The sequence below is a fragment of the Pipistrellus hanaki genome, assembly GCF_964339955.1.
Source record: "Pipistrellus hanaki genome assembly, chromosome: 3".
NCBI lineage: Eukaryota > Metazoa > Chordata > Mammalia > Chiroptera > Vespertilionidae > Pipistrellus > Pipistrellus hanaki.
In genome coordinates this window covers 132,609,020-132,632,955 of record NC_140505.1, presented here as the reverse complement: position 1 = coordinate 132,632,955, position 23,936 = coordinate 132,609,020, and the positions used below count along the sequence as shown (strand labels likewise).

Sequence of the window (23,936 nt, the reverse complement as noted above, 5' to 3'; positions counted from 1 at the left end):
ACCTTAACTTGCCTTAAAAGACAGAACCCTGGGCCCCTGCCCTAGATCCAGATACAATGGGTGGAATAGGGACTAGAGATCTGCACCTTGAATAACTGCTTTTGATGATAGAAATCCAACTCCTTTTTTTAAAAAAAATTCTTTATTGATTTATTGAAATAAAAATATATTTCTCTCTTTTAGTAAGAGAGGAAGGGAGAAGTAGAGAGATTTTAACATCAATGATAAGAGAGCATCATTAATCAGCTGCCTCTTGCACGCCCTCTACTGGGGATGGAGCCTGCAACCCGGGCATGTGCCTTTGGCCAGAATTGGACCTGTGACCCTTCAGTCTCTCTCCACTGAGCCGAACCGGGTAGGGCTAAATCCAAGTCCTTATGGAAACAGAGGCCCCAAACAGTCAGGACTAGTCTCAGATTGGAGATTCCCGTGCTTTGGCTGGGGGCCACCCTCCTGAAGGGCATCTGGAGTTTCCTTTTGGGAGGGCTTGCTTTTCCGGGCTGCCTAGGCTCACTAGACGTGGCCTTGCCCCATGGTTCTTGTCTCCGTGGTTCTGTCTCCGAAGGAGATGTCCTGGGCTAGCGGTCCAGCAGGTGCCACACATGCCGCTGCCCAGCGGGCCGATTTCGATTTCTCCCAAACACCTGGTTCCGCCCGGACACTGACCCTCCCCTTCCCTCCCCGCACCCCGAGCCCGGTGCACACAGCCCCGCCCCTCCGCGCTCGCACTGACGTTCCCGGAAGTTGACTGTTTTGCAGCCGCGAACCTGATTGGCTGATGAAGGGCGCTACCCAGCACGGGTTTGCCCGGGTTTGCCTGGGTAGGGTTGAGTTTCAGAGAGTTGAGTTATGGCCCCCAGGAACAAGCAATTGCGCGAACTGCAGGGACCTCTGCTCCCGTCCAAGGCCCTGGTGCCGGAGAACGATGACTGCCTGGAGGAGGAGGAGGAGGAGGAGGACGAGCCGGAGTTTGTGGACGCCGAGGAGCTCTGCAGTGGGGGCCTCAAGGCCGGCAGCCTCCCGGGGTGCCGCCGCGGTGAGGGAGCCCGGGAGCCTGGGGGTGGCGTGGGAGGTGCATGCACCGCTTTGTGGGTGAATCTTTCTATCCATCCAATCTTTCCAAAAATCGGGACTTTTTTAAAACGCCGCGGGACGCAGGAAAAATTGTTCGAAAGCGGGACTGTCCCGCCAAAAGCGGGACGCTCTGGTCACATTAGGCAGGGTAAGGCGCCCCAGCGCTATTCACAGACTCCCTGTGAGACAGCCTGGCTGTTTTGTTCTATTTAAGATAAAATTATATTGATAATATAGTAGCAGTAACTTGAGTGAATACTATGTATTAAGCTTGTGCTTTGCGTGTATTATCTCTTTTAACGTTTACAACTCTTTGAAGTAGTGAATCGGGGGCTTTTTAACTATTTCCATATCCTGCCTGGAGTCAAATACATGATTTTTTTTTTTTAAAGCTGCTTAGAAAACAGGCGCCCTAGCCGGTTTGCTCAGTGGATAGAGTGTCAGCCTGGGGACTGAAGGGTCCCAGGTTTAATTCCGGTCAAGGGCACAAGCACGGATTGTGGGCTCCACCCCCAGTAGGGGGCGTGCAGGAGGCAGCTGATCAATGATTCTCATTTATGTTTTTATTTCCCTTCCTCTCTGAAATCATTAAAAATATATTAAAATATTTTTTAATCCACTCATCTCTTGATGGGCACTTGAGTTGTTTCCAGATCTAAGATATTGCAAATTTGTAAATTGTGCTGCTGTGAACATAGGGGTGCATACATTCTTTCTGATTGGTGTTTCAGATCTCTTAGGATATATTTCTAGAAGTGGGATCACAGGCACCCAAGAAACACCATCAAGGTAGCATAAATTCATTAACCTTGTGTTAATACTATTGATATCCGTGTTTAGCATGTGTAGTTTCCTATGTTATGAATTATACTTATGACTGCTGTTTAGAATATTTTACTATTTAGACCAATGCCATCCAGTGGCATTTTCTGTGATGATGGCATAGTTTTATATTTGTGCTGTCTAGTACAATAGCTACTAGTCACATATGGCTATTGAGAACTTGAAATGCAGCTAGTGCAACTAAGGACCTAAATTTTAAAATTTAATTTAAATTTATTTTTTAATTTTTATTATTATTAAAAATAACTTTTTATTGTTGAAAGTATTACACATGTCTCCATTTTTTCCCCATTGATTCCTTCCGGACCACTCCCTTCCCCCCACCCCAGGCCTTCACCACCCTATTGTCTGTGTCCATGTATATGCATACAAGATCTTTGGTTGATTATCTCCTATCTACCCACCCTCCCCTGCCTTTCCTCCAAGATTCCACACCCTGTTCCTTGCTTCCATGTCTCTGGATCCACTCCATTCATCAGTTTATTTTGTTACTTGGATGCTACATATGTATGAAATCATGTGATACTTGTCTTTCTCTGACTGGCTTATTTCGCTTAGCATAATACTCTCTAGGTCCTCCCATACTGTCTCAAAGGGTAAGAGATTCTTCTTTTTTACTTCTGCATAGTATTCTATGGTATAAATGTACCACAACTTTTTTATCTACTCATCTATTGATGGACACTTGAGTTGTTTCCAGATCTAAGCTATTGTAAATTGTGCTGCTGTGTACAAAGGGGTGCATACATTCTTTCTTAGGCTATATTTCTCGAAGTGGGATCACTGAGACAACTGGCAGTTTCATATTTAATTTTTTGAGGAAACTCCATACTGTTTTCCATAATGGCTGCACCAGTCTGCATTACCACCAGCAGTGTACTAGGGTTCCCTTTTCTCCACATTCTCACCAGCACTTGTCATTTGTGGATTTGTTGATGACAGGTGTGATGTGACACCTCATTGTCATTTTAATTTGCATCTCTCTGATGATCAATGACTTTGAGCATTTTTTTCATATGTCTCTTGACCCTCTGTATGCCCACTTTGGAGAAGTGTCTATTTAGGTTATTTGCCCATTTTTTAATTGAATTGTTTGTCTTCCTTTTGTTAAGTTATAGGAGTTCTATATATATTTTGGATATTAATCCTTTATCAGATGTATCATTGCCAAATATGTTCTCTTGTACAGTGGGCTCCCTTTTCATTTTGATGGTGTTTTTTTTGTTTGTTTGTTTTTTGCTGTGCAGAAGCTTTCTATTTTGATGTAGTGTCATTTTTAAATTTTCTCCTTAGTTTCTTTTTCCCTGGGAGATGTATCCATAAACATATTGCTATGAGAGATGTCTGGGGTTTTGCTGCTTATAGTTTCTTCTAGGATTTTTATGGCTTCTGGACTTAATTTAAATCTTTTATCCATTTTGAGTTTATTGTGTATGGTGTAAGTTAGTGGTTTAGTTTCAGTTTTTTGCATGCATCTGTCCAATTTTCCCAATACCATTTCTTGAAGAGACTTTCTTGACTCCACTGTATGCTCTTGCCTCCTTTGTAATATATGAATTGAGTTTGTGTCGATTTCTGGGATATCTGTCTTGTTCCATTGATCTATATGCCTGTCCTCGTGCCAGTGCTCGACTGTTTAGATTACAGTGGCTTTGTAGTATAACTTGAAGTCTGGTATTGTGCCTTTTATTTCTTGTCTGATTGCTGTGGCTAGGACTTCCAGTACTATGTTGAATAAGAGTGGTGACAGTGGACATCCCTGTCTTGTTTCTGTTCTTAGGTTTGTTATATATGGCCTTTATCACGTTGCGATATGCTCCCTCTCTTCCCACTTTGCTGAAAGTTTTTATTAAAAAAAAAAGGTGTTAGATTTTGTCAAATGCTTTTTCTGTGCCTTTTGATATAATCATGTGATTTTTGCTTTTCAATTTGTTTATGTGATGTATCACGTTTAATGATTTGCCAATATTTCCCAGCCTTGCATCCCTGGAATAAATTCCACTTGGTTAGGGTGTATGATCATTTTAATATATTGCTGGATCCGGTTTTCTAATATTTTGTTGAATATAGATGTTAAAAAAATTCTTGTTGAGGATTTTAACATCTATATTCATCAGGGATATTGGCCTGTAACTTTGTTTGTAGTGTCTTTATCTTTTGGAATTAGGATAATACTGGCTTCATGAAAAGAGCTTGGCAGTGTTCCTTCCTCTTGGATTTTTTAGAATAGATTGAGAAATAGGGGTATTAGTTCTTTGAATGTTTAGTAAAACTCCCCCATGAAGCTGTCTGGACCCAGGCTTTTGTTTGCTGTGAGTTTTTTTTTCTTTCTTTCTTTATTACTGCTTTTATTTCATCAGTTGTTATTGGACTATTAAGATTTTCTGATTCTTCCTGATTCAGTTTTGGGAGATTGTATTTTTTCTAGGAATTTGTCCATTTCATCCACAATGTCCATTTTTTGTTTCTGATTTTATTTATTTGGGTCCTCTATCTTTGTTTCTTGATCAGTCTGCTTAATGATTCATCAATCTTGTTTATCCTTTCAAAGAACCAGCTCATTTTTTGTGTTATTTTTTAGTCTCTATGTCATTTATTTCTGCTTCAATCTTTATTATTTCCTTCCTTCTACTCACTCTGGAATTTTCTTGTTGTTCTCTTTCAAGTTTTTTTTTTTTTTTTTTTTTTAAGTTGTAGAGTTAGTTTATTGTTTATTTTTCTTGTTTTTTTGAGATAGGCTGGTAGTGCTATGAACTTCTCTTTCAGGACTACTTTTGCTATGTCCCAGAGATTTTAGGTTGTTCTTTGTTCATTTACATTTTTTTTCCCCAGGAAGTTTTTTATTTTTATTTTTATTTTTTTTATCTCATTGGTTACCCATTCATTGTTTAGTAACATGATATTTAACCCAAATGTTGGAATGTTTTTGGGTGTTTCTACTGTAGTTGACTTCTAATTTCATTCCACTGTGATCTGAGGAGATACTTGATATGATTTCAATATTTTTGAACATTAAATATTTGTTTTGTGTTCTAACATGTGGTCTACCTTTGTGAATGATCCCTGTATACTTGAGAAGAATGTATATTCTGCAGTTTTGGGGTAAAATATTCTATAAATGTCTATTAAATCCATCTGATCCAGGTGTTCTTTAGAGTCACTATTTCCTTGTTAATTGTTTGTCTGGAAGGTCTATCCAGTGAAGTCAGTGGAGTGTTAAAGTCCCCTACTATGACTGTATTGTTGTCGATCTCTCCATTAAAGTCCCCTATAAGTTTTTAAAATATATTTAGGTGCTCCTATATTGGGTGCATTTATGTTTACCAGGGTTATATCCTCTTGTTGGATTGATCCCTTTAGAATTATATAGTGACCTTTGTTGTCTTTTGTGATGGCCTTCATTAAAAAATATATATATATTTTATTGATTTCAGAGAGGAAGTGAGAGGGAGAGAAAGAGATAGGAACATCAATGATGAGAAACAATCATTGATCGGCTGCCTCCTGTTCGTCCCCTACTGGGTACTGAGCTCACAACCTGGTCCTGTCCCCTTGATCAGAATCAAACCCAGGACCCTTTAGTCTGCAGGCTGACGCTCTCTCCACTGAGTCAAACCTGCTAGGGTTTGACTATCTATTTTGAATGATAGCCTTGCTGGATATTTTTATCTTGGTTGCAGATCCTTGGATTTCCATAACCTTGAGTACTTCATGCCATTCCCTTCTGGCCTGTAGAGTTTTTAATGAGTAATCAGGTGTCAACCTTATGGAATATCTTTATAGGTAATAGTTTGCTTTTCTTTTGCTGCCTTTAAGATTCTCTTTTTGTCTTTAATTTTTGGCATTTTAATTATGATGTGTCTGGGTGTGGACCTGTTTGGCTTCTTCTTGCTTGAGGTTCTCTGTGTCTCCTGAACTTGTGTGACTTTTTTCTTTACTAGGTTAGGGAAGTTCTGCTATTATTTCTTCAAACACGTTCTTTATCTCTTTCTCCTTTTCTACCTCTTCTGGCACACCTGCTATTCTAATATTGTTATGTTTCACATTGTCCCCCAGCTCCCTTAAGCTGTCCTATTTATTTATTTATTTATTATTTTTATTTAGGTGTCCTGTTTTTTTTTGTTTGTTTGTTTTTTAATTGTTTTTTTCTTTTTGTTTCTCTGATTGAGGGATTTTTTTCAATCCTGTCTTCTAATTCACTGGTTCCAGCCTCAACTTCCCCTAATCTGCTGTGTATTTCTTCCAATGTGTTCTTTGTTTGTGCTATGCCATTCTTTATTTCTGTTTTCCTAGTTACTATATCTTTTTTTTTCATGCTGTTGAGCATCTTCACCATCATTATTCTGAACTCTATATCAGATAAATTTTTTATCTCCATTTCATTTTTCTCCTTTGTGGAGCATTCTCTTATTCTTTCATTTGGGGGTTGTTTCTTTGTCTCATTTTGGATGCCTGTTTGGTTTTGTGACTCTGTATAGGTAGATCTGCTGCACCCCTCAATCTCTGGTTCTGAACAGTGTGTCAAACTGTTTCTGACTAATTAGAATTCAGGGGTCTTCAAACTACGGCCCGCGGGCCACATGCGGCCCGCAGAGGAGTCTGATCCGGCCCGCCAGATTTTTTGGGCAGTGAGCGCAGCCGAGGTGTTACAGTAGGAATTAGTAGTTCATATAGTCCATCCCTCCAGCTCTCTGAGGGACTGTGATCTGGCCCCCACTTTAAAAAGTTTGAGGACCCCTGAATTAGATCAAGCAGAGACTGAGATCTTCCAGAGACCACCCATCAGGAACGCCACACCTTGGGGCAAGTTGTTTTCCAATAGGGTGGGTCAGCTATCTTCCCCCCAGGCAAAGTTGCCAGTATAGCAAATGTCTGTGTAACAAAGATAACCTGTGCTGCATCATAGAGCTTCTGAGCTCTAACCCCAGAGCCTCTGTTCTAGCTTCTGCTTACACAGCTCCAACCCACTCTGCCCTCCCTCTGCTGGAGCATAAGGTGAGTGGCTCTACACCTTAACGGGTGTGTTGGCCCTTTAAGAGGGTGTGTGAATTTCCACCAGTCTCTTTCTGGAAGATAAGCAGTCCTACAGCTTTACACAGCCAGATGTTATGTGGGTACCTTTCTCAGTTCTAGTGCTCTCTGCTTGGGGGCCCAACTTAGAGATTAGATCCCACAGTTCTCAGTGGCAACCCACCTCACATGAGATCTCTCTCCAGGACTTCAGTTGCTGTCTGTGGGCACCCAGCCAGCCCTTTCATGCCTCCATCCCTCCTACCAGTGTCTATGTGGTCTCCACTTTTGGTCCTTAGGTATCAGGATTCTCTCCTGCAAGTTTTCCATTGATTATTCAGAAAGTTTTTCTGTATTTTAGTTGTAATTCCAGTTTGGTCCGGGAGCAGCATCCACTTACTCAGCCGCCATTTTTAATATCCTATATAGTTTAAATTTAAATATGATAGTTACACGTGAGTGGACAGCACAGGCTTAGACAATTTTCAAGCATTTGTGGAGAGTTTAGTAATTTATCCTAAAAGTATTAGTGATTAGCTACATGTTCCAAGCAAGGTGTTTGTGGCAGGGATACCCTGGAAAGATATGATGATAAGGTTGCTGTCCTAATGGAGCTTGCTAATCTAGTGAATTAAACAGACATTCTTTATGTAATCACAGGAGTAACTATAGTGTTACTCAGTGCTTAGGAGAAATAGTAAGCTGTGCTGGAGTGCTTATACTCGTGAGATTCAGTGCAGGCTTTCCTGAAGAAGATGGTTAAGCTGAGATAAATGGGATAAACAGTGAAGAAGAGAAAAGAAGAGAATGCCTAAGGCAGATGGAACATCTTATTCAAAGGCCTGGTGGTGGGAGGGACCATGACATTTTTTTTTTTTTTTAGAAACTGCATGAGGGTCAGTTTTAGCTGAAGTCAAAGTAGCAGAGAGAGGACTACTTTTTAGAAGAAGAGCAGGCTTTTGCCATGCACCATGCTTACCTCTTGGAGCTCAAGGACTAATGAAACATTGCCTATGCTAGAGGACTTACAGGGTAGTGACGGAGACAGAGAAACAGGCAAGTGGAATATTGACACCCTAATGGATGTCTGTACAGGGTGCTGTGTGTGTGAGGCGGGGGCAGAGGGGAGCGCGGAGGAGTTACAGAGAATGAAGAATTTGGTTTAAAAATAAAAACATTGGGAAAGAGGTTTTAAAATATACTAAATAAACTTTTAATTTTTATTTTTAGTTGTAATTTCTGATGAAAACACTGGAGAGGAGTGTGAAGTGTCTGGACATTTTCCATTAACGGGTCCTTGGTGGCGAGTGAAGGTACAAGTAAAGCCTGCAGGATTAAAGAACTATCAAGTTCAAGGATTTCCATCGTACTTTCTACAGTCTGATATGTCACCACCAGATCAAAAACACATCTGTTCCCTCTTTCTTAAAGACTGTAATGTCCACAGTGACACTATAACTGAATTTTTAGCTTGGGTAAATGCAACATTAGGCTATGAAAATCTCAACTTTGAAAATCTTAGGGAAATTTTGAGAACTTTTGAGGAAAAAAAAATGAAGAATGGTAAAAATCAATCTACACAGCAAGATTACAAGATGTGCTGTTCTGTGGAAAAGACAAGTAGGTGTGATTTTTATTATCAAGTTTAGTGTAATTAAGATACTTACTGATTTAAGTGTTTTAAATATTGCCACAATGATATCTTGGCATAGTATCTTAATTTTTTAAAAAATTAATCTTCACCTGAGGTTATGTTTAGAGAAGGGTACGGGGCGGGGGGGCGGGGGGGCGGGGGGTGGGGAGAAGAGGGAAGAGAGAGAGAGAGAGAGAGAGAGAGAGAGAGAGAGAGATCAGTTGCCTCCCAGGGATTGAACCCGAAACCTAGGTATGTGCCCTGCCCGGGATTCAAACCCAAAACCTTTTGGTTTATGAGATGGTGCTCCAGCCAACTAAGCCACCCAGCCAGGGCCATAGTATTCTTGTTTAAATTGGTTTGATGAAAATGTGTTTATATTGCTTTTGAAGTATGTCATTGACATTCCAGGTTCCTCATCTTTAATATGAAGAGACTGAGTTCTAGCTGGTTTGGCTCAGTGGATAGAGTGTCCGGCTATGGACTGAAGGGTCCCAGGTTCTCTTCCGTTCAAGGGCACATGCCTGGATTGTGGCCTCGATCCCCCATAGGGGTTGTGCAAGAGACAGCCAATCAATGACTCTCTCTCATCATTGATGTTTCTCTCTCCCTCTCCCTTCCTCTCTGAAATAATATATGTATATATTTTTTTTATAAGAAGAGATTGGATGAGATGATCTTTAAGTGCCTTTCTAGCTCTAAAACTATGATTCTCTCTCTCTAACTTTTGTGTCCATAGGATTACTTTGAGACATTAAGAAAAAGTTGAGTTGTCAATTACTCTATTTAAGAAGTCAGAAGAGAAAGACAAGAATATAAGTAACCATTTTGGAAAAATTTCAGTCAAAATGATTTAAAATATTTTAAAAATATGGTTATTTGGGCATTCACTTATATGGACAATTTCAATTACTAGTTATTTTAAATAAATTTGTCCAGAACACCATCATATGACTTCAATGACAAAAGGATCACTGTTACAATAAAATTGATTATAAAGGTTAATATTTGTATTATTTTTATATTTAGCTTTGATTTTATCTTTATGTCATTGAGTCAAGAATTTTATTCTAATTATTTGCAAACAAAATGAAACAAAAGATTAGAAAGTTACCTAAGCATTTAAAGAACATAATTTTTGGTGTTAGATACAGTGAAAACCATCTCAGTACAAATAAATTGTTATAATATGAATTTTCTTGCTGGTTAAAGTAAATTTATTAATCTCTCTTTGATTTGGATTTCTTGAGGGAGGGGTACTACATAAGAAAATCCATGAAATCAGAGGTTCTATGAGCTCATTTGTATGTTTTGATGTGTTCTTTTCTCGTATCCTGCAGTTCCATTTATAAGTGTAATGATAGCATTGAAGTTTCCAAAAATAATGGAATTCCTTCCAGTTCTTCTGCCTCGACATTTTAAGCAGCTCATAAGCTCAAGTTCTGAAGAGGTATTGGGAAAGATAGAAATGATTTTAGGTATACATCCATGGAAGCTTGGATTTAGAAAAGTAAGTAAAACATCTTTAAAATTTAGCAATCTTAAATAAGGCAAAATTTCTCAAACTTGACAATTTTTGTATCTCTTTTAAAGGAAAAAAAAGTTGTATAGACCTCATTGTTTATGTGTTTTTCTTTCTTTGGTAAAAAATGTTTTTATTGATTTCAGAGTGGAAGGAAAAAGGAGAGAGGGATAGAAACATCAATGATGAGAAAGAAGCATTGATTGATCAGCTACCTCTTGCACATACACTCCCCACCCCCTACTGGGGATCGAGCCTGCAACCCAGGCATGTGCCCTGACAGGGAATCGAACCGTGACCTGCTGGTTCATGGATCAATGCTCAACCATTGAGGCACACCAGCCAGGCTAATGCATGTTTCTTTGATTATTACAAATTAAATACAAACTTTTAAAAAAAATCTTCAACTGAGAATATGTGGGGGTGTGTGTGTGTTTTAAATTGATGAGAGAGAGAGAGAGAGAGAGAGAGAGAGAGAGAGAGAGAGAGAGAGAGAAATATTGGTGGTGTCCCATACCTTCCACGACTGAAAATCAAATTTACAACCTACGTATGTGCCCTGACTGGGAATTGAACCCACAACTTTTTGGTGTATGAGACACCAACCAAGGTCAGGGACTAAATAGAAAGTTTTTGTGCTTATAGCTCTTATGCAATAAATGTATAAAGGAAAACAAAACAACAAAATAAATGCCATTCCCATAATTAATAATTTAGTTACATACTTTAATTTAATATTGCAAAAATTTTTTGCTAACTAATTGCCATTTGTAACTTGAGTATAGATCTCATTGAAGATACAAACTCTTATGAATTTGGCAAATGCATTCTGCTTTGCAACTCAATCCTGTACTTTTTTTTTTTTTTTTTTTTTTTTTTTTTTAAATATATTTTATTGATTTTGTACAGAGAGGAAGTGAGAGAGATAGAGAGTTAGAAACATCGATGAGAGTCATCGATCAGCTGCCTCTTGCACACCCCCTACTGGGGATATGCCCGCAACCAAGGTACATGCCCTTGACCGGAATCGAACCCGGGTCCCTTCAGTCCCCAAGCCGACGCTCTATCCATTGAGCCAAACTGGTCTCGGCTCAATCCTGTACTTTTCTATTAGGACTTTTAAGAACTTTCACTGTTGCCAAGACTGGTTTGGCTCAATGGATAGAGTGTCGGCTTGGGGACTGAAGGGTCCCGGGTTCGATTCTGGTCAAGGGCATGGACCTTGGTTGCGGGCATATCATCAGTAGGGGGTGTGCAAGAGGCAGCTGATCGATGACTCTCATCGATGTTTCTAACTCTCTATCTCTCTCCCTTCCTCTCTGTACAAAATCAATAAAAATATATTTAAAAAAAAAAAGAACTTTCACTGTTCATATTGGATAGCATGATATAATTCATTTTTTTTTAGTTGTTACAACAATATGATTTAAGAACTACTACACTTCTGTTATTATTAGACACCAAGAGGCTCCAGTGGCATTGGAAACCAAACATGGCACCTAAATTTTAGCTGTGCTTGGTTAAAGGTGGCTTTCCAAATGGAAATACAATTTAAAAATTCTGATGTAATTTTTCGATCCCCACGAATGTGTACAGATACCCTCCCTACCCTGTTTGAAAAGTACAAGAATAATGAATTTATTTCTTATATAAAATGACTGGTTTCTATATGCTCTGGAAAATAAGATCCCGGAATGTTAGATTATTGTATATATTTATTCAGTAGAGAAGCAATCAGAGCCGTGAACATTCTGGGACTAAAGTAGGAAAAGGAAGCTTGAAGTTTCACTGTTGATCATCCAGAATAAAGACTTGTACTGAGGTGTTGTATTAATTTGCTAGGACTGCTCTAACAAACACCATAGACTAGGTGGCTTCTTATACAACAGAAATTTATTTTCTCACAGTTCTGGAGGCTACAAGTTTAAAATCAAGGTGTCAACAAGGTTGATTTCTTCAGAGGTGTCTCTCCTTGACTTATAGTCTTCTTGCTATGTATTCACAGGGTCATCTTTCTCTCTGTAGAGTTATTTGTGTCCTAATTTCACAAATCACATTGGATTAGGCCCTCTCCAGAGACCTCATTTTAACTTAATTACCTCTTTAAAGACCCTATCTCCAAATATGGTCACATTCTGAGGTACTAGTTGTTAGGATTTCAACATATGAATTGGGGGTGGGGTTGGGTGGGTACAGTTCAGCCCATAAACATGTTTATAGAGGCTCCATGAAAAAAAAAAAAAAAGATGGAGCTGGTGGAAGACCTGCTAAGTGTATCCTGATGAAGGAAGTTCCTTGCCTCTTTTGTAGCCTTTGGGCAGAATCTATACTAATAATAGAGGAATATGCAAATTGTCTAGGACTCCATCACAATTAGGACCAAACAGTAGGCTGCATGGGGTGACAAGGCTGGCAGGGGGTTAATGAGGGACGAACAAATGACTGAACAGCTGGCTGTGTGGGGTGACCAGGTCAGCAGAGGGTTAGTGAGGGACTGAAGAGCAGGTTGCATGGGGCAGTCAGGCCAGCAGGGGGGGTAGTTGGGGGTGACCAGGCACAGGCAGTTAGAGGTGATCAGACTGGCAGGGGAGTAGTTAGGGGCAATCAGGCAGGCAGGCAGGTGAGCAGTTAGGAGCCAGTGGTCCCAGATTGTGAGTTGGACATCCCCCAATGGGTCCCGGATTGGAGAGTGTACAGGCTGAGCTGAGGGGACCCTCCCCCAATACATGAATTTCATATACCAGGCCTCTAGTTGCTAATAAGCACAAAGGAAACTAAAGAAACCAAGTAATCCAGCTGGCATGGCTCAGTGGTTGAGTGTTGACCTAGGAACCAGGATGTCAGTTTGATTCCCAGTCAGGGCGCATGCCCATGTTTCAGGCTCAATCCCCAGTGTAGGGCATGCAGGAAGCAGCCCATCAGTGATTCTCTCATGATTAATGTTTCTATCTTTCTCTCCCTTTCCCTTCCTTTCTGAAATAATATATATATATATATATATATCACTTTAAGTGATAGACACACTGTACAATATGTAGATGATGTTTAAAGAATTATAGACCTGAAACCTATATAATTAACCATTATCACCCAATAAATAAATTAAAAAAAAAAAAAAAAAATATATATATATATATATATATATATATATATATATATATATATATATATATGAAACCAAGGAAATGAGGTAATCATTAACTTCACAGAATGTAATCTAGAAAGGAACATAATCATGGGACATTAAGTTACTTATCTGAATCCTATTTACACTGACTTAACCCAAATTGATTAACAAAATGTATACTGTAACTTTTTTCAAAAATGAGAAGGGGAGAAGCACATGAGAGAGAGAGAGATCTTCTGTAGAGAAAGACTTTCCATAGTAGGGAATTAATATGGGGGAGAGGGAAGTAGGAAAGGATAAAGAGGGTCAAATATATGGTGATGAAAGATCTGACTTTAAGTGATAGACACACTGCACAATATGTAGACGATGTTTATAGAATTATAGACCTGAAACCTATATAATTAACCATTATTACCCAATAAATTTAAAATAAAATTAAGGAACATTATAAACACTACTTAGAAATGTGGAGAAAAATTCCAGGAGAAAAAAACTGAAAGTGTTGAAAGTGGTATTGTTAGAAGGCATGGGAAGGGTAAGGCAGGGGATTCCTCTTTTTAGTGATAAATCTCATGGTATTATTTGACTATTAAAATTATGTGTATTGCTTTGAGAAAATGTTTTTAATTTAAAAATTATATAGAGCTCCAATCACAGGACAGTCAACAAAAAATTAGTGATATATTAGGTACAGAGATTTTTTCCTCCATGTAGTTGAAATACATGTCTTCTGGGACTTAAAAACTTATTAACAAATAACATTGTTTTTACTGTAATTTTAATACTACTCATGAACATGTACCATTTTTATAAAGCAGCTTGAACTTTATTTTCTTAAAGATCACCTACAGGGAGCTGAAGCTTTTGCAATGTGAGGCAGGTTGGACAGCATTTTGTCAGTGCCCGTCTCTCCTCCTGCTGATGAGTGATGTGCAGAAGAATGGGTTGAAACTCTATTCTAAGCTGAAGCAGCTGTGTAGAGAGCATGGGCACACGTATGTGGAAGGACCTGACTTAGCTTCTCAGGTGTCAAAGCAGATGTCTCTTTATGATGTTTGGGAGTGTCTGGACTTTTTGAAGGATATCAACGTGGTGACCTATGAGAAGGGCCGTGTGTTCCTTGATGACCTTTACCAGGCTGAGAAAAGCATTGCCTCTTCCATAGGCGACCTCATGCAGAGGCCTCCGTGGCGTTTGCATGTCGATGTCAAAAAGGTGCTCGCGTCTATTCGTACCCAAAAACCCAAGGATTCAAGAAGGGGCGATCCATTAAACGAAAGTAAGCCCGAAGAAACCTTAGAAACTTCTGAGGCCAGCACCCAGGACAGTGGTGACCATATCTGGTATGATGGTGAAGATGAAGGTAATGCCGAAATACCCGACGATCAGCTGGACCAGGACCAGGTGGCTGCTTTGGAGATGGTCTGCTCCAACGCCGTGACCGTCATCAGCGGGAAAGGCGGTTGTGGGAAGACCACAATTGTGAGCCATCTTTTTAGGCAGAGGGAGCTGTTGGAAAAAAGCGAAGTCAAGAAAGCTTGTGAAGACTTTGAACAAGACCAGGATGTACCAGAAGAGTGGGTTACCTTTACCCAGCAAAGGCCGCCAAAGGCGGACAAGGCTATAGAAGTGTTACTTACGGCACCTACAGGGAAAGCCGCTGGCTTGCTGAGACAGAAGACTGGTTTTCACGCTTACACACTATGTCAGGTAAAACCTTTTACGTTTCTTCTCGAGAGGAAACATTTGCCTTAAAGACAGACTTTGTTTAATTAATTTAGTTTTCATTTCTTCATGATGATATGTAGGAAATATGAATGCTTTTGCTTAATAGACATGTTGAATATAGTTGCAGTAGAAAACTTAAATAGACTACTGGTTACAAAATAATTACAAGGATGTAAAGCTCAGCATAGGGAACAAGTCAGTAATATTGTAATATTATGATACCAGACAGGTACTTGTTGAAATATTAGGGCAACACTTTGTAAAGTACATAATTATCTAACCACTGTGCTGTCACCTGAAATTAATACAGAATAATATTGAATGTAAACTGTAGTTGAAAATAAAAATTTAAAAATTATGTGTAACCGTTTAAAAAACCTTTATATACAATATATGTGTACTGAACTTACAATATAGAAATGTTTCTGGAATGATAGAGACCAACCTATTTAAGATTATCTGGCTGCAATGTTACAGATATTTACTTAACTATATTTTTAAAATAGTGAATATTATCACCTCTGTAGTAAATTGTTTTTAGTTGTTGGTGGTTTTTTATTTTTATTTTTTATTTAAAAAATATATTTTATTGATTTTTTTACAGAGAGGAAGGGAGAGGGATAGAGAGTTAGAAACATCGATGAAAGAGAAACATCAATGAAAGAGAAACATCGATCAGCTGCCTCCTGCACACTCCTTACTGGGGATGTACCCGCAACCGAGGTACATGCCCTTGACTGGGATCGAACCTGGGACCCTTCAGCCCAAAGGCCAAAGCTCTATCCACTGAGCCAAACCAGTTAGGGCGGTGGTGGTTTTTTTAAAAATGTTAAGAAAAAGTGGTAGGCTGGGAAGACAGCACTTTGTTTCCAGGATGGAGTGTTACCACTGGGGGAAGAGGCGGACCTAAGTGACTGGGTAGCTCAGGCCAGGAGAAGGCTGTATTTGGGAATGGAAAAGGCCATAGAGAGCTCTCCTTGGCCAAAAGTAGTAAGGGGAGGGTTGAAATTTTTGCAGTGGGATAGTGACATATACAAAGCCTGTTACACCCACCAAGTAGTTGTTAGCAAGCACTTTTAAAAATTATTTGATCATTTTTTTGTTTTTAGATTTATTTGATCTCTCTATTCACCTCTATAACTTTTATGTTCTCTATTTCTTTAGTCTTTTTCCTATGTTACTCTACCTACATGCTTTACCCACCCCCTCCAATTTAAGAGTTTTGTTTTCAAGTTACATGTTTAAAAATTTTATTTTGGGGGAGGATAAATTTTATAACCTGAACTTAAGAAATGCAATACTTTACTTGTAGGTCAGTTACAGCTTCTATTTTTGGAAGAAGACAATGAACGAGGACAACTGCGAGAATAATCCATGGAGATTTTCTTCAGTGAGAGTTCTGGTGGTGGATGAAGGGAGTTTGGTATCTGTAGGAATCTTCAAATCTGTCTTAAATTTATTGCTTGAGCACTCCAAACTTTCTAAGCTTATTATCCTCGGTAAGTTAAAATATTGCTGGAATTCTAATTGCTTAGTACACAGATTGTGGTTAAGTGGCGGTTTATACAATTCACTGCTCTAATATCGTATCCTACAGGTGGGAAGTCTTTGGTCAAAGCCCATACTGAAGCTGCACTGAGTTCAGTTTGACCACTCTCTCTAGCAGTTTGGCAGGTTCTTCATGTTAGCCAGGGAATTAGCATGCTGGGATATGAATGAAATAGATATGAAGGGTCACTGCTGATCACCTAAACGATGACTATAAAAATGGTAAAAATGTCACAGATCCAAAGAAAATAAGGATGTCAATTTATTTGGAAGTAATAAAATATCTGAAGTATAGACCTCTTAAAAGTAATTTTATTATTTTTAAGCTAATAGCGCAAATTAGACCTCACCAGCCTCTTAAGTCCTTTCCATTTCTGGCGAGATTCAGTTAGGTTCTATTGGGTATACTGTCCTATAGACTGTATGATTTAATGGAAAAAGAAATAGAATTGCTGTGTGAGAGTCAAATTCTGTATAAGTAATATTTTTATATATTTGAGGATATTTTATAAACTGTTGATTCTATTAAAGGTTTGAACATTCTCCCATCTTTCCCCTAGAAAGTAGTTTTTCTTATCTCTATGGTTGATTGGTTTGTTTAAAGTAAAAAGATATTTAATAGAGAAAAATATCATCATTACATTACTAGAATTTATCTGTTAGCAAATGCATTTCGTTTGTTTATTTTGTATTTTATCTGTTTATTTTATTCGTTTGAGACCATAGATTCTTTCATGTTTAGTAAGACATTGAGCAAGATTGAATAAATAACAGCTATCTCAGGCCTATTTTTTTTCTTCACATGTTGGCCAAAATATATGTCTTTACACAGTTGGCCTGTGATTATAGGTAGGAAAGAAGTTTGACACAGATTTTACCTTGATGACTTATTGCTATTTTTATCTTATATTGTTTAATCTGAATGGTATTTTTGTATGTGGAATATTTTTAAAGACTTAATGTTCTCAAGTCACTTTAAACAAATATTTTGGGGGAAGGGCTTTATTTATTTATTTTTTCAGTTAGAGTAAGTCTTTTTTTTTTTTTTTTTTAATATATTTTATTGATTTTGTACAGAGAGGAAGAGAGAGAGATAGAGAGTTAGAAACATCGATGAGAGAGAGTCATCGATCAGCTGCCTCTTGCACACCCCCTACTGGGGATATGCCCGCAACCAAGGTACATGCCCTTGACCAGAATCGAACCCGGGACCCTTCAGTCCCCAAGCCGACGCTCTATCCATTGAGCCAAACCGGCTAGAGTATGTCTTTATAAATATGGAATATATCAGTAGGGCGAAATAAAAATAATTCCTACATTTCAGGATCACGGTTACCTAAAAACTATATCTATTCTTCCCCCCCTCTCCCCTTTTAGGTGATATTAGACAGTTACCCAGCATTGAGCCTGGCAACTTACTGCAAGATCTTTTTGATACTCTTAAGCCAAGGAATTGTGCTATCGAACTAAAGACAAACCATAGAACAGAATCTGAGCTAATTGTGGACAATGCTACAAGGTATAATATAACCAACATTTTCCTTTTTTTCTTTCTTATGTTAGAAATAAAAGGTTAAAAAATACATATTAGCCGAAACAGGTTTGGCTCAGTGGATAGAGGGTCGGTCTGCAGACTGAAAGGTCCCAGGTTCGATTCCGGTCAAGGGCATGTACCTTGGTTGTGGGCACATCCCCAGTGGGGGGTGTGCAAAAGGCAGCTGATCGATGATTCTCTCTCATCGATGTTTCTAACTCTCTATCCCCCTCTCTTCCTTTCTGTAAAAAGTCAATAAAATGTATTTAATAAAAAAAAAAAAATTACATGTTAGCTTTTTTTTGTTAATTCTCACCCAAGGATATTTTTTCCATGTATTTTTAGAGAGAGTGGAAGAGAGGGGGTGAGAGAGAGAGAAACATCAATGTGAGAGAGACACATTAATTGGTTGGTTGCTTCCCACACAGGGATCAAGTCTGCAACTGAGGTACCTGCCCTTTACAGGAATCAAACTCAGGACCTTTTAGTCTGTGGGCCGATGCTCTATGCATTGAGCCAAACCAGTTAGGGCCATATTAGCTTTTGAATTAACGATAGTACATTTGTTATGCCCTTTTAGCAAACCTATCCTATCCTTCAGATATATACATATACCTTTCCCCCATAATTAGAAAAACAAAGGCAGTAGTTTTTCATTACTGGCCCAGTAATAAAATTTAAGAGTGAATGTGATTTCAGAGAGTACATGTGGATTAAAGTTACATCAATCTTGCCCTGGACAATCTTGCTCATTGGTTAGAGCGTTGGCCTGTGGACTATAGGGTCTCGGGTTCAATGCTGGTTAAGGGCATATACCTCAGTTGCAGATTCAATCCCAGCCCCAGTAGGGGTGCTAGTGGGAGGCAACCAAATAATGTGTCTCAAGTATGTCAATGTTTCTCTCTCTCTCTCCTCTCCCTCTCCCCACTCTGTCCTTTCCACTCTCTCTAATAATTAATGGAAAAAAAATATCTTCATTCCTTGTGTGAGGATTAAAAACAAAAAGTTACATCAGTCTTAGTGACTAGAATGTGCCCAAGGGGAACAGAGACTTAAAAACGAGTTTATTAGAGTTCAAGGGAGAATTTGGGAAAAGATTTCCCATAGTTTTTGCAAGAGACCTCAGGTCAAAGCAAAATAAATGAATATGGCATTTTACTCCTTTTTGAATTTTGGTGGCATCCATGGCATATTCCTCTCCTTAAAATAGAAAAGAACCCTTATTCTCTCATAGTCTTTGCACAAGTGTTTAGAGTGGTAGATGATATGGGAATTCAAATCATTGAGAGATGGGTTTACTCATGGGCCAAGATTTATCTTTGTTTTGACTTTCTTTTATAAGGTATTTTTTTTTTTTATTGCTTGAATATTTCCTTGGTTGGGGATCAGCAAAAACTAGAATATTAAAACCTACTTTCTCCATACCCCTGTCTATCCTGGGTTGGATAGTGTGAGTAGAGGAAGAATTGATAGGAAAAGGGGAGATGATGTAGGTTTATATTAAAACACTGGAGGCCCAGTGCACAAAATTTGTGCACTTAGAGGGGGTGAGGTCTCTCAGCCCAGCCTGTGCTCTTGGGGGATGTCCAACTGATGGCTTAGGCCCGCACCTCTGGGGAGCAGGGAGTGGGCCTAAGCTGTCAGTCGGACACCCTTAGCACTGCTGTGGAGATGGGAGAGGCTCCTGCCACCACTGCTACACTTGCCAGCCATGAGCCTGGCTTCTCGCTGAGCGTGGGAGTGCACTGATCACCACGGGACAGCTCCTGCATTGAACGTCTTTCCCCTGGTGGTCAGTGCGTGTAATAGCGACCAGTCATTCTGCCATTCGGTCAGTTTGCATATTAGCCTTTTATTATATGGGATTATGAAAAATATGCAATTGGATGTGTTATATTCTTTTTTAAAATATATTTTTATTTGAGAGAGGAAGGGAGAGGGATAGAGAGAAACGTAAGTGATGAGAGAGAATCATTGACCAGCTATCTCCTGCATGCCCCTTACTGAGGATCGAGCCCTCAACCTGGGCAAGTTAACCAGATTGAACCTGGGACCCGTTAGTCTGCAGGCCGATGCCATATCCACTGAGCCAAACCAGTTAGGGAGGATGTGTAGTATTCTTTTCTTATAACATTTCTGCTCATTTTGGGGATGTTGGTCGATGATTGATCATTTTTAAGTCTAAAAATCTTAGGAAAATCTAAAGCACATTAGATTTCAACTCAGTTTTATCTGAAATTTAGGAATGCCATTTATTAACCTCTTTCTTTAAAAAAAAATATATTTTATTGATTTTTTCACAGGGAGGAAGGGAGAGAGATAGAGAGCTAGAAACATCGATGAAATAGAAACATCGACCAGTTGCCTCCTGCACACCCCCTACTGGGGATGTGCCCGCAACCAAGATACATGCTCCTGACTGGAATCGAACCTGGGACCCTTTAGTCTGCAGGCTGACGCTGTATTCACTGAGCCAAACCGGTTTCGGCAATATTAACCTCTTTAATACCATTTGGGCTGAGCTGTGTGCCTTTCATCATTTCTTTGTAATCATCATCAAATATTTATAATCCCAGTGATACCAGATAGAAATATATTACATGTCCCGGGTCAGAAGCAAAATAGGAAATTTGTGGTGATTTTCAATCCCCCAGAAATTAAATCTGGGATATATCCAGCAGGGCCAGCCTTTTTCCCTCTGCTTTCTTCCTTCCAACTCTGTTGGGCAGGTTGAAGATGACGCAGTAGGGTACCATTGCCTTTGATAGCCAGGCTGGTGTTAGGTCATAGGGAGTCAGTCATCTTCCAAATAACCCAGGGAAGACTCTATGATGTCAAGGCACCTTCCCTTTTCTCTATTTTCTGATATAATTTGCTAGTCTTGGGCAATATAAGAACTAAAGAGGGTTGGGGACAGAATAGAAGGAAAGAGAAGATGCAGATACTTGGTTCAACTGGGAAAATGAGGCCACTCATATATGATATACACAGAAGAAAGGGAAAAAGAAAGAGTAAATGTAAGGATAAGACTCCAAAGAGTCCAAGCTAATTCAAATAGACAAGGATATGGGGCCAAATAGGCCCAAGTAGGCTGCATAGCTAGCTCCCTTGCTTCCTAGCTCTGTGGCCCTGGGGAACCCACTGCAGCAGACTAAGTCTCATGTTGCTCACGTGCGAAATGAGGCTGTACCTACCTTGGGTGGTTCTTTTGGAGAAATGTAGATCAAGTTCTCAGAATGGCGCTTAGTGAACTCCCTGACGATTTTTTCTAATGCTTTTAATTTGCTAGGGGTGGGTATGGATTGCTGAATGTAACATTATGGTCTGGCCAGTTCTATTTTAAAAATTCATTTACTTATTTATAACGGGTAAATGAGTAGCCTGTTAGCAAATATTAATTATTGTAATGACATTATCTCTGGTTTTATATAAAAAGGTACATTTTTGGATATTAAAGTTCTTGGTGTACTATTTTACCTGTTTTTAGAATCTCAAAACGCCAATTTCCAAAATTTGATGCAGAGCTGAGTATCTCAGGTGATCCAACAATCCCTGTCTCAGTACAAGATAAAACGTTTATTTTTGTGAGACTCCCAGAAGAGAATGCTAGTTCTCAGTCATCGAAAAGTGATCACCACTCTCGTAAGTATAAGCTGGGTATGTAGGGTTACATGTTTCAGTATTGTAATATAGATATTAAAGGGCTAGTTAGAATGTTATTTGATGGTAAAGTAAGTATTGCTGGCGAAAAAAAAATCAGGCACTGAAAAGAAAGGAATTTATCATCGAAAGCAGATTACCCTAGAATTTTGTAAAGAAGTTGTCACATACATACTAAGAGCTCAATAAATATTTGATGAGAGGATAAATGGATGTAGATGATTAGTTTAAAATAAAATAAAACAAAACAAAGCTCCAGTAATCCAAGTTTATTCAGGAGAAGGCATGTCTTTTAAAAAAAAATCTTTATTATTATTAAAAGCATTGCCCCATTGACCCCCTCCATCCCACCTCCAGCCTCCACTTCCCTTTCCCCCTCCGTCCCTTAATGCCTGTCTTAATGAAGTTTTTCTTTCATAGCAATTGGAAAAGTAAATGTGTTTGTTATTTTCATATATTTGTGAAACAAAAGTAATGGCTGTCGGCTTTTGCCAAGTTGAGTCCTAATTCTGTCCTATTTCTTACTAAATGGACAAGCATCACTTCTAATTACGGGCATTGGGACGACATTATGACAGTGTCGAGGAAGAGCATAGGATGGGAAATCTTCACCCTTATTTATGTATATGGTCCATGTCACATCACTTACTGGTTTGTAAAATGGGAATCAGGGAGACAGGGCCTGTGGTGCTGTTGTGAGGGTTGAGGCATTCATCAGCTTGGAGGCACTACATACATTTTTTTTTTTTTTTTTTGTGAACAATAGATAATAACTTATTCCAAATGAACCATTTAAACAGATTAAACCTTTTGATCTTTATTTCTGTTATAAACTTACTTAGAAAACTTTTTGTAGTAGTATAATGGCTTATTCAAAATTGAATTAGTGAAGATTTAAATGATTGTTATTGAAGATTTATTATAGTTGGCACAGTTCTTGAAGGATATCCTTCCTACTTAGCTCCTTTCACTCTGTGTGCGACATTAAGTGACATAGAATTTTAGCTTTAAGGCTTTCTTCCTTTGTGTGTGTTGCCATGTGTTACAACACCCTGTTTTCTTTTTAATACATGCCTTTTGGATTTTTTTTTTTTTTGCTATAGAAATAATTTATAACTTAAAGTCAAGTGATACCAAAGTATTTGAAGTAAAAATTAATATTTCCCAGTAATCTTCCTTTTGCCTGTTTTCTCAAGACAACCCCATAAAGGTCACATATAAGGTAAGGGCTTAGTGTTTATCTTTTTAAACATCATATCCAAAAACAAGGTATATTACTTATTTTAGTTTTACATAAATTGGATTATAAGTTGCACACTGTTTTGTGATTTTTAAAAAAATTAAATATATTATGAGTAATGAATAGATAGTATTTAATGTCATAACAGCTTAGTTAATATAGGTACTAGTTCACATGAAGAAAATATGACATAGACAGTTAAGTGACTTGGCCTCTTTGCCACTCCATTTAGATCTACCTAAAATATGGTTAGTTTATTTTTGGCACCCGTTCTTTATATTAATGAAAATGTACTTTAAAAAATTGTCTGTTTCAGAATGGTAGCAAAACTTAACTGATGTTGTTTTTCTATCTTTATTACAAACTTCAGCTGGAAAATTAGTCTTCTCTTTAAGAGAATTGAATAAGTACTCCTTAGAGAGGCAAACAGAGCTTTTTCATTAATAATTAATTAGGTTGTTGAGTAAATTATTCCCATCATTGCAGAGTACAAAGACCTAAGACAGGCTTTATAGCTGGGTTAGAATTTTACAGGTGCTAAAATGTGAGCCAAACACATCTTAGAACCAGTGAAATACAGTGTGCGTATTGATCAGTGAGATGTAGAGAGAGTGGAGTAAGTGAGGAGCAAAGCAGCGTGACCCTGTATGTGTAGAAGAGAACTGGACTCTGTGAGTCCTTGGGAGCTCCTGTTCTGGAAGCCAGGGTTGGCCGGAGTGAGCTGAGTATTGGCTAGTTTTTAGTGATCATCCTCCCTCCATCTGGAAAATGAAGTGTCAGCTTGAAGCAGGGCCTCCCAAGGCCTGATTTCTTCCTTCTCCTGTGGTTCACCTGCTGAGGGAAAGGCACACTAGCTGGAGCATTCTTACCCAAGTTGTTACGTCTTCTCTCTCATGAGAAATGTTTGTGTTTTGTAATATTGCTAAGAGAGCTTAGAGGAAGCCTGCTTCTCAGTGCTTTGAGGAAGGACAAGTTGTAAGTGGATGCTGTCACTGTCAGTGATCCTACTCCAAT

The 23,936-nt window shown here is 38.8% G+C and overlaps 1 protein-coding gene across 1 annotated transcript in view; it reads left to right on the top strand.

The window, feature by feature from the left end:
• Positions 1 to 755: 755 nt before the first annotated feature.
• Positions 756 to 23,936, top strand: part of HELB (DNA helicase B) — a 44,808-nt gene continuing 21,627 nt past the window's right edge. Inside the window, exons 1-7 of the mRNA XM_084877578.1 lie at positions 756 to 1,036; positions 8,158 to 8,547; positions 9,901 to 10,070; positions 14,053 to 14,922; positions 16,253 to 16,439; positions 17,866 to 18,007; positions 21,510 to 21,664. Coding sequence (XP_084733704.1) covers positions 850 to 1,036; positions 8,158 to 8,547; positions 9,901 to 10,070; positions 14,053 to 14,922; positions 16,253 to 16,439; positions 17,866 to 18,007; positions 21,510 to 21,664 — 2,101 coding nt within the window. The 5' untranslated portion in view covers positions 756 to 849. The remainder of the gene's footprint in view (positions 1,037 to 8,157; positions 8,548 to 9,900; positions 10,071 to 14,052; positions 14,923 to 16,252; positions 16,440 to 17,865; positions 18,008 to 21,509; positions 21,665 to 23,936) is intronic.